Here is a 14464-nt window from a genome sequence, read left to right as displayed (position 1 = left end):
TGTTGTGTACGGGCTGGTCTTTGTTTTTGATGGTTTGCGTATGCGTTTGCCGTCGGCGAGTCCAGCGGGAGTCTCGGTGGCAATTTTTTGTTCGACAGTATCGGTAGGAGTGTTAGTCTTTACTTTTCTCGGACGGCCACGTTTGCGCTTGGATCTAGGAGGGCTGGTTTCCATGACGACGTCTTCCTTGGGTTTCTCGGAAACATTAGGATTGCTGATTTCCCTGATGTCGTCTTCCGCATCTTTAGGATCCTGTGCAATGCTGGCAGTATAGTTCTCTTTCTGTACAACAGAAAGCGGTGTGTCAGTTGCATTCATGAAAAGTAGGAAATATGTGACATGAAACGTTGTGTAGCACTAACCGTTATAGGTTTCTTGTAGGATTCTTTTCGAAGCGGGTTGCAATCTGAACGCAGCAGCCTTGAGCATATTTTGAAGCTAAAAATATCTATCAGCGCCTAAATCTGATACCGACGTAGATGTTAGCATAGCCTTGAAGGCATAGAAAATTAATGGGTGCAAATGAAATAGGTTTTTCACACTGACCCGCGTGAAATAATCCGTCATTTCATTTCCGTCCCATGACAACATGTATTTCAACGTGTACGCCCCACAAGAGTGGGTGCAATGTAAAGTAAAATTTTGGTAATCTTGTGCAGGTGAGTAATAACTTAGCAAGCATCACATACCCATCCTTCTGTTGTGGTATGTTAGTATAGCATACGGTATTCCACTGGGCAATATTGATCTGCTTAGACGTTGTTACCCAGCCAGTGTTCACGGCTTCGTTAATGCACGACTGAATGGACAACACCTGGTTTACAAATAGTTGTGTTAGTAATTTAGAAGTTCACGTGCCATGCGGTACTCACAGGCTTACCAGGTGTTATCACCAGATTTTAACCGAATCAGAGGTGGGCCGTGATTGAGATGGGCTTAGAGAATATGCATGGAAATTATTCATGAATCGGCTTTGTATAAAGAGTTTGGGACAAATTGCCCGTGTATCTGTAAATTATAGTAGGATACCTGTCGGTTAGGATTAAAAGATAGAGTTTAGCTCGTACACGGTTGGGATTATTCCCAAGTTAGAGAGTCTACGGACTATAAATATGTATCTAGGGTTATTGAGAAAGGAGGACGATCACGTTCACAACAAACCAATCTAGGCGCATCGCCACCCCTTGTTTCGAGGGTTTCTTCCGGGTAAGCGCTATGCTGCCTAGATCGCATCTTGCGATCTAGGCAGTATCTTGTTTATTCGTTGTTTATGTGTTGCTCGTGCTGAAGCCTTTTTGATGGCGAGCAGCACCGTTATCATAGATATTTTAGGGTTAGCATCGGTACTTTCTTGATGTATTTGCTTAGTTATGCTATCCCTAGATATCTAGCTGCCCTTGCACCCATATTAGGTGTAAGGGCAGCACCTTGCTTGATCCTTGTTTAGTAGATCCGATCCGTTATGATTGCTCCTTGTTCTTCAAGGATTAGTTTGATATCTACATAGTTAGGCCTTGCAAACGGGTTGAATGATCCAGTAGTGCGTAAGGTGTAATTTACTGATCCTAGAGAGGACGTTTCGGGAATCAACTCCACGTTGGTTTTTAGGCCTTGTCTAGGGTTGGTTTGTTATCATCTTTCGTTTCTGCCAGGCTCAATTACGTGTAGGACGTTCCGGTTATGTGGTGAAAACCCTAAATCGTCGTAGATCGTTTTAACTTAATATCGATCAAGCAGGACCACCATGTTATCGTAGATCTCATACGAATCATGGGTGGATCGGCTCCTTGAGCCGATTCACAGGATAACCTGAGAGCCGATCGAGGCTCGTATTTAATGTTTACGTGTATGCCATGCAGGAAACTAGTCGAAGCAATCCATCACCATCCTGACCAGGTATAGGTCAGGTGGCACGCCCTTGCACCAGCATCGGACGTGCGTGCCGGAGCATTGCGGGCCGTTGCCCGAGGGACCAGGGCCCACCAGCAGTCCTGGGAGCCTCCCGGCTCTACGTGTTGCCCGTCGCTACTCGCCGATGGGTTTTGGTGGTCAACACATTCTGGCACGCCCGGTGGGACATTCTTCTACATCAACTGCATCAACATCCGCATCAGAGATGGCGGAAGATCCAGTCACGTACGAAGATCTGACTGAGGAGTACAAGAAGAAGTATGACGAGATCAAAGCTCTCTTCGAAGCCGACCTCATCGGCTCTTTCCAGAGGACCCGCTCACACGGCATCAGGTGGAAAGGGTTCTCAGCTGAAGGCGCTCTCGATGGAGTGGATCTGTCTACTCCTTCAAAAGAACGCACCAGGTCTCTACGTCAGGAGATTAATCACATGGTAGCTCATTCGCCACACCGCCATTCTGAGAGCCTGGTGAACGCTTTCGAGCGCGTCGCGCTTCGCGTGGTCCAGGAAATCATGAAGCATCAGTACTCTCCGTCAGGACCTACCCTGGGGACTCACCAAGGAGAGATACCGTTCCAGACCAGACCACAGCTGCCATTCGCGCTGGCAGCACCAGAGCTGCCGAGTTCACCGGCATACGTCGTCTACAAGATTGGTGGCGATCCTAGTGATTACCAGTTCTTGTATGAACCGCCTAAGGAGATCCCGCACGGATACATGTGCACATATGTGCCAGACTGCAATAACTGGGCACGCACGAACCAGATTGCAGCAGGAGGGATTTCTGGAACAGCAGGAGGGGTTTCTGGATCGGATTCCGAGAAGCAGGCGTGGCTAGCTAAATATGCCACTACCACGAATCAGCAAAGCTCAACTCCTGCAGCTAGCACCGTGGATCAGATCAGTGCAATCTTGAGAGACCAGTTCGGCATGGTGCCGAAGAGGAGGGCAATCGGCTATTCCAAGCCGTACCCCAACGAGTATGATTTGATCCCACTACCACCCAAGTATCGGCTCCCTGAGTTCTCCAAGTTTAGTGGATCGGAAGGCTCTAGTTCAATTGAGCATGTGAGCCGATATTTGGCGCAGTTGGGCATGATCTCAGCATCAGACCCATTACGTGTGAGGTTTTTCGCGCAATCTCTCACAGGATCGGCTTTCGGGTGGTACACCTCGCTGCCACCAGATTCAATCCGGACTTGGAAGCAGATGGAAGAACAGTTCCACATGCAATATCACTCAGAAGCTTCCGAGGCTGGCATTGCCGATCTGGCACAAGTACGACAGAAGCACGGAGAAACGGTATCGGAATACATTCAGCGCTTCAGGACCGTCAGGAACCGATGCTATTCGGCTCGTTTGAATGAAAAAGAAGCAGTCGAACTGGCAGTGGTGGGTCTCGCGTCACCGATCAAGGATATGGCTTCCCAAGCAGAGTACACTTCACTGGCGCATATGGTTCAGAAACTATCATTATATGAACAACGCCACCTAGAATTGTACCAAGATAAGTTCAAGCGCTCGGTAATCCTAGTTGAGACAGAAGAAGATGAAGACTCTGCAGGAGATCAGGAGGTAGCCGTGGCTGAATGGACTCGGGGGGAAAACCCCGTGTCCTGCAAATGGGTTAAACCACAAGGTCCTGCAAAAGGGTTAAGCAAAGCTGAGCAGATTTTCGACCTCTTACTCAAGGAGAAGCAGCTGAAGTTACCCGAAGGCCATAAAATCCCTACGGTACAAGAGATGAACGGAAGGCCATACTGCAAGTGGCATAACTCGTTCACCCATACCACCAGCGACTGCAAGGTGTTGCGTGAGCAGATCCAAATGGCGATAGAACAAGGCCGTCTAATTTTCAGCCAGTACGCCATGAAAGTGGACACGCACCCTTTCCCTGCCGTTAACATGGTGGAGTGCACTTACCCCGGGAGGTGCCAGCCAGGTTTCTCGTTCAGCATTAACATGGTAGGACCTGTGTACCACCCTGGTAAGGACAAAGACGAGAGAAGTCGCTCTCGTGGCAAGGAAAAGGAGGAGGCTGTTCCACGCGACCGGCCCCGACATGATGACAAGCGCTACATCACAGAGGAGCAAGTGAGGAATGTGCGATACCAACGACCTCTCTCCGAGCATCTCCTCAACAAATATGAGCGTCAGTACGACCAACACCGGCGATACGACGTCGACGATGAAAGAGATCTTCGGTCTAGTGTGGACCACAGGAAATATCATCGGTATGATCGAGACGACGAAAGATATGAGCGCCGTGCTAAGGAAAAGTCAAGAGAGCAGGACGACGTGGACAGACACTAGGATTGTCCTTTCTTCAAGCATTGTTGGGATTCAGGGATGAGCCGATTGCCTACAATCGGCAACTGCCCAGAGTGTAGACAGAAGAAGAGGGACACAGGAGACGTGTCAGTGTTCAAGCGTCTAGGGCCTCTCCCATCTCGGAACAAGCAAGCTGAGTCCTCTCGGGTGGAAGATCTCGAGGAGTTAGAAGATGAAGATGAAGAAGAAGAAGAAGAAGAAGAAGATAGATACCACCGGCCAAGGAGGTGCCCTGATGGACTCAGTCATTCTCAAAAGTGTAGGGTTCAGCGACTACGTAGCGTGGAGGAAGCCGAGAGACGATACCTACACGCGTTAAGAAAGGCGCGGCCCGATCTGGCCGCGAAAATTCAGCAAACTTTGGACGAAGAGGGTCGTCCACAGAAGAAAGAGTGGCGCCCCAAACCGAAGAAAGCCGATGATCAGACATCGGCTAGCACAAACATGGTGTTCATACTTCCGTCAAAGTTTTGTGCACCAAAAGCAGAGGAGGCATCTGTAGCACAGCTCGACTGCGGCCCACGGCCAGTTATCTTTGAGAAGCCACGAGAAAGGAGCTACAGGCATCTGAAGGCCCAGTACTTAAGAGGTAATATCAACGGGCAGCCTGTCAACAAGATGCTGGTCGACACGGGAGCGGCAGTCAATATAATGCCATACTCCATGCTACGTCGCTTGGGACGCTCTAGCGCAGATCTGGTCAAAACCAACGTCACATTGAACGACTTCAACGGCCAAGCATCGGAAGCGCAAGGCGTTCTGAACGTGGATTTAACTGTAGGCCGAAAGACCATCCCTACGTCATTCTTCATCGTCGACAACAAAAGCACCAACGTTGTCCTGCTAGGGAGAGATTGGATCCACGCTAACTGCTGCATTCCATCCACGATGCACCAATGCTTGATACAATGGGATGGAGATGAAGTGGAGATCGTCCATGCAGATGATTCAGCCGAAATATGAACGGCTGGCATGAACATTTGGGAAGCGGAAGACCAAGAGCCGCTCTCCGGAGTCAGTTTGGACGGTTGTGAGTGCATCGAAGTGACAAAAAACGGGGTGAGGCTGGTCTTATCCACCGGCCTGACAGTATAGCAAGAGCAAAGGCAATGGACATACGTGGCAAGGCCGATCCCTGCGATCGGCCCCAAAAAATAAAAAGTGATGATCTCGTCTCAAGCATGTCACGTAGTCGTAATAAAGCACGAACAAGATGTAAACCTTCATTGAACAATTCAATCACAATGGGGGCCGATTCCGGCAATTGGCCCATACTATCCTCGCCATACGTTTTGCCTGTGTTTAACATCGATCTAGCAGGCGACGGAAAGCTAGGGTATGGGTTTACATCGGCTGATGAGCTAGAAGAGGTTGACATTGGTCCTGGGGATAAGCCACGACCAACTTTTATCAGCAAGAAGCTAGATCCACATCTGAGGAGCCAGATGATAGCTCTGTTGAAAGAATACCCAGATTTCTTTGCATGGGATTACACAGAGATGCCTGGGTTAGACAGGAGCATCATTGAGCATCGGCTCCCTCTCAAGAAAGGATTTCGGCCGTTCCAGCAACGTGCACGTCAGATGAAGGCCGATATCCTAGAAGAAGTCAAGAAAGAGGTCGAGAAAATGTTGACCACCGGGTTCATCAGGCCATGCAGGTACGCTGAATGGATTTCCAATATAGTGCCTGTGCAGAAAAAGGATGGCCGATGGCGCGTTGCCATAGATTTTCGAGATCTCAATAGAGCCACTCCAAAGGATGAATATCCCATGCCGGTAGCAGAGACATTGGTCAATGCAGCTGCTGGTCATAAGGTCTTAAGTTTCATGGATGGCAACGCCGGCTATAATCAGATTTTCATGGCTCCAGAAGATATACACAAGACTGCATTCAGAGTACCAGGTTCAGTGGGCTTGTTTGAATATGTAGTCATGACTTTTGGACTGAAGAATGCCGGTGCAACGTACCAAAGAGCCATGAATTACATCTTTCATGATCTGATCGGAAAATTGGTGGAAATTTACATCGATGACGTGGTGGTCAAGTCTGTCTCCGTAGAAGGGCACTTGGAGGATTTGCGACGCATCTTGGATCGAACTAGGAAATTCGAGCTAAGAATGAATCCAAAGAAGTGTGCTTTTGGTGTGACGGCCGGTCAGTTCTTGGGTTTCTTGGTTCATGAACGTGGAATTGAGATCGGGCTGAAAAACCAGGAGGCAGTGCACACCATGCAACCACCTACCACGAAGAAGGAACTCCAATGCCTCATCGGCAAAATCAACTTCGTCCGAAGATTCATCTCCAATCTGTCAGGACGAATTGAGCCGTTTATGGGATTGGTGAAAATTAAATCTGATGACGAGTTTCACTGGGGGGCAGAGCAGTAGCAAGCGTTTGACGAGATTAAGGAGTATCTATCGACACCGCCTGTGCTGGTTCCGCCTCAGCTAGACAAACCATTCTACATTTACTTATCGGTAGCTGACACTTCCATCGCGTCAGTGGTGGTGCAACTTTATGATGGTCTGGAAAAAGTGGCTTTCTACCTCAGCAGAAGGATGTTGGACGCAGAGACGAGGTATCCTGAGATCGAGAAGTTGTGCCTCTGCCTGTTTTTCACCTGCACCAAGCTTCGTCACATCTTTCTGACGGCAGAAATTATCATCATATGCAAATCAGACGTCGTCAAACATATGTTGTCGGCCCCTGTTTTAAAAGGTCGACTTGGTAAATGGATTTTTGCGTTATCGGAGTTTGATCTCCGGTATCAGCCTGCGAAAGCAGTCAAGGGACAAGCGTTGGCCGATCTCATTGCTGAACGAATCAATACTGATACAGCAGCACTATCTGTACGTGCATGGGCTATGTTCTTCAATGGATCGGCTTGTGAAGATGGTTGCGGCATCGGCATTCTACTCGTGTCGCCTCGGGGGGCAACATACTCCTTCTCCATCAGGTTGTCTACCCCGTGCACAAACAATGTCGCTGAGTATGAGGCAATACGCAAGGGAATGGAGTTGCTTTTGGAAGCCGGGGTAGAAGCGGTGGAACTCTTTGGAGACTCTAAATTGGTGATTTCCCAGCTTAGGAAGGAATATAAGTGCGAGAGTGAGTCACTCTTCCCATTATGGATGCAATGCCGTGAGCTGATGACACAATTTCGGTACATCAACTTCAATTGGGTCCCAAGATCTCAAAATACCGAGGACAACGATCTCGCACAGATGGCGTCAGGCTACAAGGACATACCAGACGGGTCAGAAGTTCAGGTGCAGTTCCTGGAACAGGATGACTGGAGAGCCGATATCTTCAATTACTTGAAGGATCCGGCTCGGGGGGCACCTAAACGGATAAGGTACAAAGCCATGAAATATGTCCTTATAGGAGATGACATGTTCTACAGGATGTTGGAGGGGTTACTTCTCAAATGCCTGGGACCAGCCGAGTCGAATCGGCTCTTACACGATGTGCACGAAGCCGCCTGTGGAACTCACCAATCGGCTCATAAGATGAAGTGGCTGATCAGGCGATCAGGGTTTTACTGGCCCACCATGCTTGAGGACTGCTTTAGGTACTATAAAGGGTGTCAAGCGTGTCAGATGTTTGGGAAAATTCAGATGGTGCCCACATCGGCAATGAACCCCATCATCAAGCCTTGGCCATTTCGAGGTTGGGGCATGGATATGATCGGCAAAATCCATCCTGCATCAAGCAAAGGCCACGAGTGGATTTTGGCCATTACGGATTACTTCACTAAATGGGTGGAGGCCGTCCCTATGAAGAAGGTAAAGTCGGAAGATGTTATCAATTTTGTGAAGGAACATGTCATTCATAGATTCGGGATCCCCCAGACTATCACGACCGATGGAGGTTCGGTCTTCGTGTCTAAAGAGTTCAGAAAGTTCTGCGATGACATGGGGATTAAGCTGATCCGATCATCTCCGTACTATGCTCAAGCAAACGGGCAAGCTGAAGCGTCCAACCAGAGCCTTATCAAGCTGATTAAGAGGAAAGTTGACGAGTACCCTAGACGTTGGCATGAGGTATTGTCGGAAGCTTTGTGGGCCTATCGCATGTCATGCCATGGAGCTATAAAAACTTCGCCATACCAGCTGGTCTATGGGCAGGAGGCCGTATTGCCTTGGGAAATTATGGCTGGATCGAGACGTGTTACGTTTCAGAATGATCTAACAGCTCAAGAATATGCAGCCCTGATGAGTGATACTATTGAGGATTCAACGGAACTCAGACTTTGGTCGTTGGAGAAGATTAAAGAGAACAAAGCCAATGTAGCCCGCGCATACAATAAGAAGGTTAGACCAAAGGAGTTTCAGGTTGGTGATCTAGTATGGGAAGCTGTGTTGCCATTAGGGACTAAGGATAAAGCATATGGTAAATGGTCTCCTAACTGGCACGGTCCGTACAGAGTCGACCAGGTTTTGAAGGGTAATGTATACATGCTCGAGCAGCTGGACGGTGTTAAATTCCCAGTAGCTGTCAATGGTCAACATCTCAAGAAATATTTCCCAAGCATGTTGGATGACGGACAGTGAAATATGGGGGCCGATGCATAAAATCGGCCAGTAAAAAAAAATTATATACAAATCACAGCCGATGCACAGACATCAACTTTAGAAATATGGATACAAGTACAGCCGATGTACAGACATCGACTTCAGACTAAAAAGCCGATGCACCGCCATCGACTCTAGAGGAACAAGCTCAATTGAGCAGTTAACAGATTATTTTCAGGCCAGAGACCGTGGCATTGGGATGATTCTCCCATTGGATTCGCTGAGGAGTTGAATCTGTGCGTTTGAGATCTAAGGTTTGCGTGGACGCAAATTGGACCTGTTTGGACGGCAATTTGGGGGATCTGATTTTATTCTCTCAGACGAAGGTTGCAGATTACCGTGTAAATAGGCAACTGATTTGGCCTTAATCGCGTTTTATGGTAAAGACCGATGCGCTGCCATCGGCTCTTTGCGCGTTGACTTACTTTGACTATCGGCAGGATTAATTGGAAACACTTCTTCATTAATAAAGGGGGTTTTTTACAATGAAGAGCCGATTGCTCAAGGAAGGAAGAACAAAAGAAGAGCCGATTGCTCAAGAACTACTACTAGTCCTATACTAGTAGTTCCTATTCTAGGGGCCGTCGATGGCCTCATCGTCGCCGTCGTAGTTGCCGTCGGCGCTGCTTCCGGCAAGCTCCTCGTCGCTGCTGTCGTAGCCCTCGGCCGGGGCTTCTTCCTCCTCTTCATCATCGTCATCGTCGTCCTCCGACCAAGCGCGGAAGCGCTTTGCCGGCGGGTACTCGTCAGAGGAGTCGTCCTCCTCCTCTTCCTCCTCCTCGTCGTAGGAGGTGAAGCTGGCCCGGAAGTAGAGGTCGTCCTCGCTCTCTCCCTCCAATTCCCCGTCGACGAGGAACTGGAGGTCCGCCTCCCCGTCGGTCAGGGACAGGTCGTCGTCTGATCCGACGGCAGCTAGGGGCAGGTCGTCGTTCACCCTGACGGTGAAGTCCCATTCTTCGTCGTCCCAATGCTCGGGAGCCTCCTTCTCGTATTGCGCCATCAGGACGTGCTCTGGTATCGGCTCGCTGGAGGAGGAGGACTGGAAAGAGAGACCCGACGAGGCGGAGGAGGAGGAAGAGGAAGACATGGTGCAGGGGAGAGGGTTTTTTTGTGCCGATGGCTAGTACAGAGCAAGGGGATGAAGAGGCGAACTGTTCGGTGCGGTTAAATAAAGGGGATATAGTGGAGATTTAATGCCACAGCAGTTTCCGAGAAAGTGGTGCCAAAAAGAAAAAAAAGGGAAGGAAAAACTGTCAAATCATGCGGAGAAGTTGAGAAGGCAAGGCATCATGATGAAGGATACTGCGACGGTTCTGCTCTGCCACGACATGACCCGACGAAGAAAAAATAGAGTGGTTTTGGAATTATCATTACCAAAACCAGGGGGCATGTGTTATCACCAGATTTTAACCGAATCAGAGGTGGGCCGTGATTGAGATGGGCTTAGAGAATATGCATGGAAATTATTCATGAATTGGCCTTGTATAAAGAGTTTGGGCCAAATTGCTCGTGTATCTGTAAATTATAGTAGGATACGTGTCGGTTAGGATTAAAAGATAGAGTTTAGCTCGTACACGGTTGGGATTATTCCCAAGTTAGAGAGTCTACGGACTATAAATATGTATCTAGGGTTATTGAGAAAGGAGGACGATCACGTTCACAACAAACCAATCTAGGCGCATCGCCACCCCTTGTTTCGAGGGTTTCTTCCGGGTAAGCGCTATGCTACCTAGATCGCATCTTGCGATCTAGGCAGTATCTTGTTTATTCGCTGTTTATGTGTTGCTCGTGCTGAAGCCTTTTTGATGGCGAGCAGCACCGTTATCATAGATATTTTAGGGTTAGCATCGGTACTTTCTTGATGTATTTGCTTAGTTATGCTATCCCTAGATATCTAGCTGCCCTTGCACCCATATTAGGTGTAAGGGCAGCACCTTGCTTGATCCTTGTTTAGTAGATCCGATCCGTTATGATTGCTCCTTGTTCTTCAAGGATTAGTTTGATATCTACATAGTTAGGCCTTGCAAACGGGTTGAATGATCCAGTAGTGCGTAAGGTGTAATTTACTGATCCTAGAGAGGACGTTCCGGGAATCAACTCCACGTTGGTTTTTAGGCCTTGTCTAGGGTTGGTTTGTTATCATCTTTCGTTTCTGCCAGGCTCAATTACGTGTAGGACGTTCCGGTTATGTGGTGAAAACCCTAAATCGTCGTAGATCGTTTTAACTTAATATGGATCAAGCAGGACCACCATGTTATCGTAGATCTCATACGAATCATGGGTGGATCGGCTCCTTGAGCCGATTCACAGGATAACCTAAGAGCCGATCGAGGCTCGTATTTAATGTTTACGTGTATGCCATGCAGGAAACTAGTCGAAGCAATCCATCACCTTTCTGACCAGGTATAGGTCAGGTGGCACGCCCTTGCACCAGCATCGGACGTGCGTGCCGGAGCATTGTGGGCCGTCGCCCGAGTGACCAGGGCCCACCAGCAGTCCTGGGAGCCTCCCGGCTCTACGTGTTGCCCATCGCTACTCGCCGGTGGGTTTTGGTGGTCAACACCAGGTCTCTTTCCGACTCTTCGTCATGATATGCTTGGTGGGAGTTGAGGACCTAAACCTCTTCCTTGTCGAAATTAAAGACTAGTAGAAGCCAATGGGATTTATGTACATTGAGTGGGACGCGCACCTGCCGAAAAATAAATGCAAGACTAGATAAGGGCTATTAGAAGCCATGTTGATAGGACCGAGGAGATGAAATGTTTCATCTTGTTTGTGTTTACGAAATAAAAAATCCAGGAGATGTATGTACCATTCGGCGCCCTACAAATTTCTTCGCTATACGTTCAACCCAGCTTCTGGGTCTTTTGGGAGTTAAACCCCGACATTCCTGTAACAGCTTCCTGCTTTCTGCTGTTGTTAAGACTGATGTCGTAGCAGTCTCAACATTGCTTATGTGTGCATATGCATCAATAACCTGCGAAAGTTGCATTTATGTAACATACGCCACAAGTTGGAATAATTCATAGAGGTTGCGGCATAAGGGGGCTCACCTGGTCGTAAAAGAATCCTTTGTTCACGCATGGCTTCAGCTGGTAGACTTTTAGGACACATTCTCCAATGTTGGCTACTTCAGCAACATCGTAACTCTCGCGGAGGAAAAGTGCCACTTCCATGTCTTCATCTGTAATGTTGTAATCATCGTCGAATATAGGCTTTCGCGGCTGTTTGCGTTTGTCACACTCCTTGTTTGGCACGACGTGCTTTGCGCTTGGTGTTCTTGCAGTAGTATCACTAAACATTGTCGTCGATGCTTGAGCCCGAGGATATGGTCGCAAGTCATATTCTCCTCGATTGACTTGCTCCTACAAGCAAAAGTCGTTGATCATTGATCAAGAATTTGTTTATTTTATCAATTTGTTTAGCCGTGATTATCACCTGGACGTATGTATCCTTTGATGCTGATGGTTGTGTATTTGTCCGAATTAGGAATTTCATTTCCTGTACAAAAGAACACATGTTATGCATACATAGTAAGATATATGGGAAAATTTGATGTTGCCGTATCGGTTACCTCGAGTTCTTTTTTGACGTCTCTAAGTTCGTCCTCCGCCTTTGACAGCCTAGGTTGTGCTCCATTGGTTCTCTTAATATCTATCAGGTCCTCATTTATGGCAATTAGTTTGGCGTCAAGTTTGTGCTCTATTTCCATTAGTTGCCTGCCTATCTTCTTCTCATGATGTGAAATGCGCTCGTCGATGGTTTGAAGTATCATATCCATCTGTGAAAAATAAAATAGCAACCCGTTGTGTACAAAGCTAAATGATTAAATTTCATGTATCCTTTCTGTGATATAGAAAAGGAACCAAAGACTTACTTGTTGGCTACTAATAGTTTGACATTGTGGTTGTGCTCGATAGGTAACATCTTTATCCACGATTTTATTTGTGTAGGTAGCATGACCATTTGTAGTGTTTGTCGGTCCATTTGGCGCACAAATTTGTTTGGTAACCTTGCACAAGGTAGAATTCATCAGTCTTAAGAAACAAATAATCTTAAATATAAAAATCATGTGTAGAAAGGTACCACTCCTCGATCTAGATTGCCAGAACCATAAGCATCTGTTCTAAGTTTTGCAATGTCTTCATTCCAACGTGCCAGCAGCGGAGGTTGTATAGCAGAATAGATAACAGAGCCAGCACGGACATGCTCCCAGTACCAAACCTATAGCATACATTAGCTGATCAATGATAAAGAAGCATGCATCATGTCATTAATTGTAGAATATTAAACTAGTGTTGTGGCACATACTTGCAGCAAAGGTAGATTTCCTTGAAGAGCCTGGTCATCGTCTTCATTAAACTTACAGATGCAACTAAACAAATTGTTCAATGTGAAAAATCCCCAGCTAAATTTGGGAATGTCTAGCACGTTCTCAACAATTTTTAAATATTTCTTCTTAACGTAGCCCTTTGTTGTTGGTGCTAGAATAACGCCGATAGTGTACAACACAAATGTCCTGATGAAATGATCATCAGGAGTTTTGGATGCTATAATGAGTTTCTCAAGGTGAGAAATTAAAAGTTTCCCTTCACTTCCATAAGCATCCAACAATTTTTTGTCAAAAGGTTGTTGCATATGGACAATTATGTCTTTCCCTTCTATCGGAAGGTCCATTATTTGCTTTACATCTGTTAGAGTGATTGGAATGTCGGTACCACCGATGTAGATAGACTGCTTGTCACTCCTGTAGCGCTTGGCAAGCCTCACCATCATGGGACGTCGGAGTTGCACTGGGTGCATATGTGTGAGCCCTCCAAAACTGGTATTTGATGAGATTGCTTCTTTGTGGGCTGGTGATAAACGTTTCATGGTGGCCCCGAACCTTCCCGGTGAGCATGCTATTTTCATTTGTGCATGTTTCTCAGAGATTTCCTGGTGCACAACATGAAATATGTGTTTAGTCCGAAAAACGTATCTATGTATGCAGATATTTCAATAAAAATGAGTAATAAAACCTCTTCTGTTTCTTCGGGGGGTGGCCATTCTCTTTCATCATTATTTGTAGCATAACTCTCACTCTCCATTTGTGACAGATTTGGCGAAGAGAAACCGGATTACTTCAATGTTTCTATGTTGTGTGATATCAAGAGTAAAATAACAAGTCAGAAGGAGGGATATGATGACAGAGATATTTAGCAGCTTAGCATGGCTATGGAAATAAGTAGCAGAACTGCAATCATATGACAAGATTGGTTGGAATTTCCATGTCGCCAGCTTCTAGGACTCAAGTTATTTTTTCAAACTTTCAGTTAGCAGTTCATGGTTTTCTTGAAGATCTGCAAATGAGGGCAAGTTTTGTTGTTTACAGTACCTTCTTTCCGATGCGCTGATGGATATTTGCTGGCGGCGAATAGTGCGTGGTCGTCGCCAGGTGTTGGGTCAATGGCTCTTGACAGCGGCGACGTGTAGATGGCGACAAGTACACCGGAGTCTATTAGTGTTGACGCGAGGCGGCGGCGGTGGGTTCAGGTGTTGTGGAAGGTACGCTTCTTCTGCTAGTCAGAGTAGATAGTTTCCTTCGAATCTGGGAGTAATGGAAGCAAATCGTAACAATATTGGAATCTGAGATAATTTCGTTGTA

At 47.1% G+C, this 14464-nt stretch overlaps 1 protein-coding gene across 1 annotated transcript; it reads right to left on the bottom strand.

The window, feature by feature from the left end:
- Positions 1–688: 688 nt before the first annotated feature.
- LOC127304041 (uncharacterized) lies at positions 689–13593 on the bottom strand. The gene is made up of 9 exons (XM_051334754.1): positions 13132–13593; positions 12907–13044; positions 12698–12832; positions 12395–12601; positions 12259–12321; positions 11874–12185; positions 11633–11797; positions 11384–11509; positions 689–814 (listed from the first exon to the last, which is right to left on the bottom strand). Exons 1-8 carry the CDS (start codon positions 13591–13593, stop codon positions 11435–11437), a joined length of 1557 nt encoding a protein of 518 aa, XP_051190714.1. The 3' UTR covers positions 689–814; positions 11384–11434.
- Between the last annotated feature and the right edge of the window lie 871 nt (positions 13594–14464).

This window comes from Lolium perenne, chromosome 7 (assembly GCF_019359855.2).
Source record: "Lolium perenne isolate Kyuss_39 chromosome 7, Kyuss_2.0, whole genome shotgun sequence".
Taxonomy (NCBI): domain Eukaryota; kingdom Viridiplantae; phylum Streptophyta; class Magnoliopsida; order Poales; family Poaceae; genus Lolium; species Lolium perenne.
The sequence above is the reverse complement of the archived record's forward strand: the minus strand, read 5'-3'. Positions and strand labels throughout refer to the sequence as shown.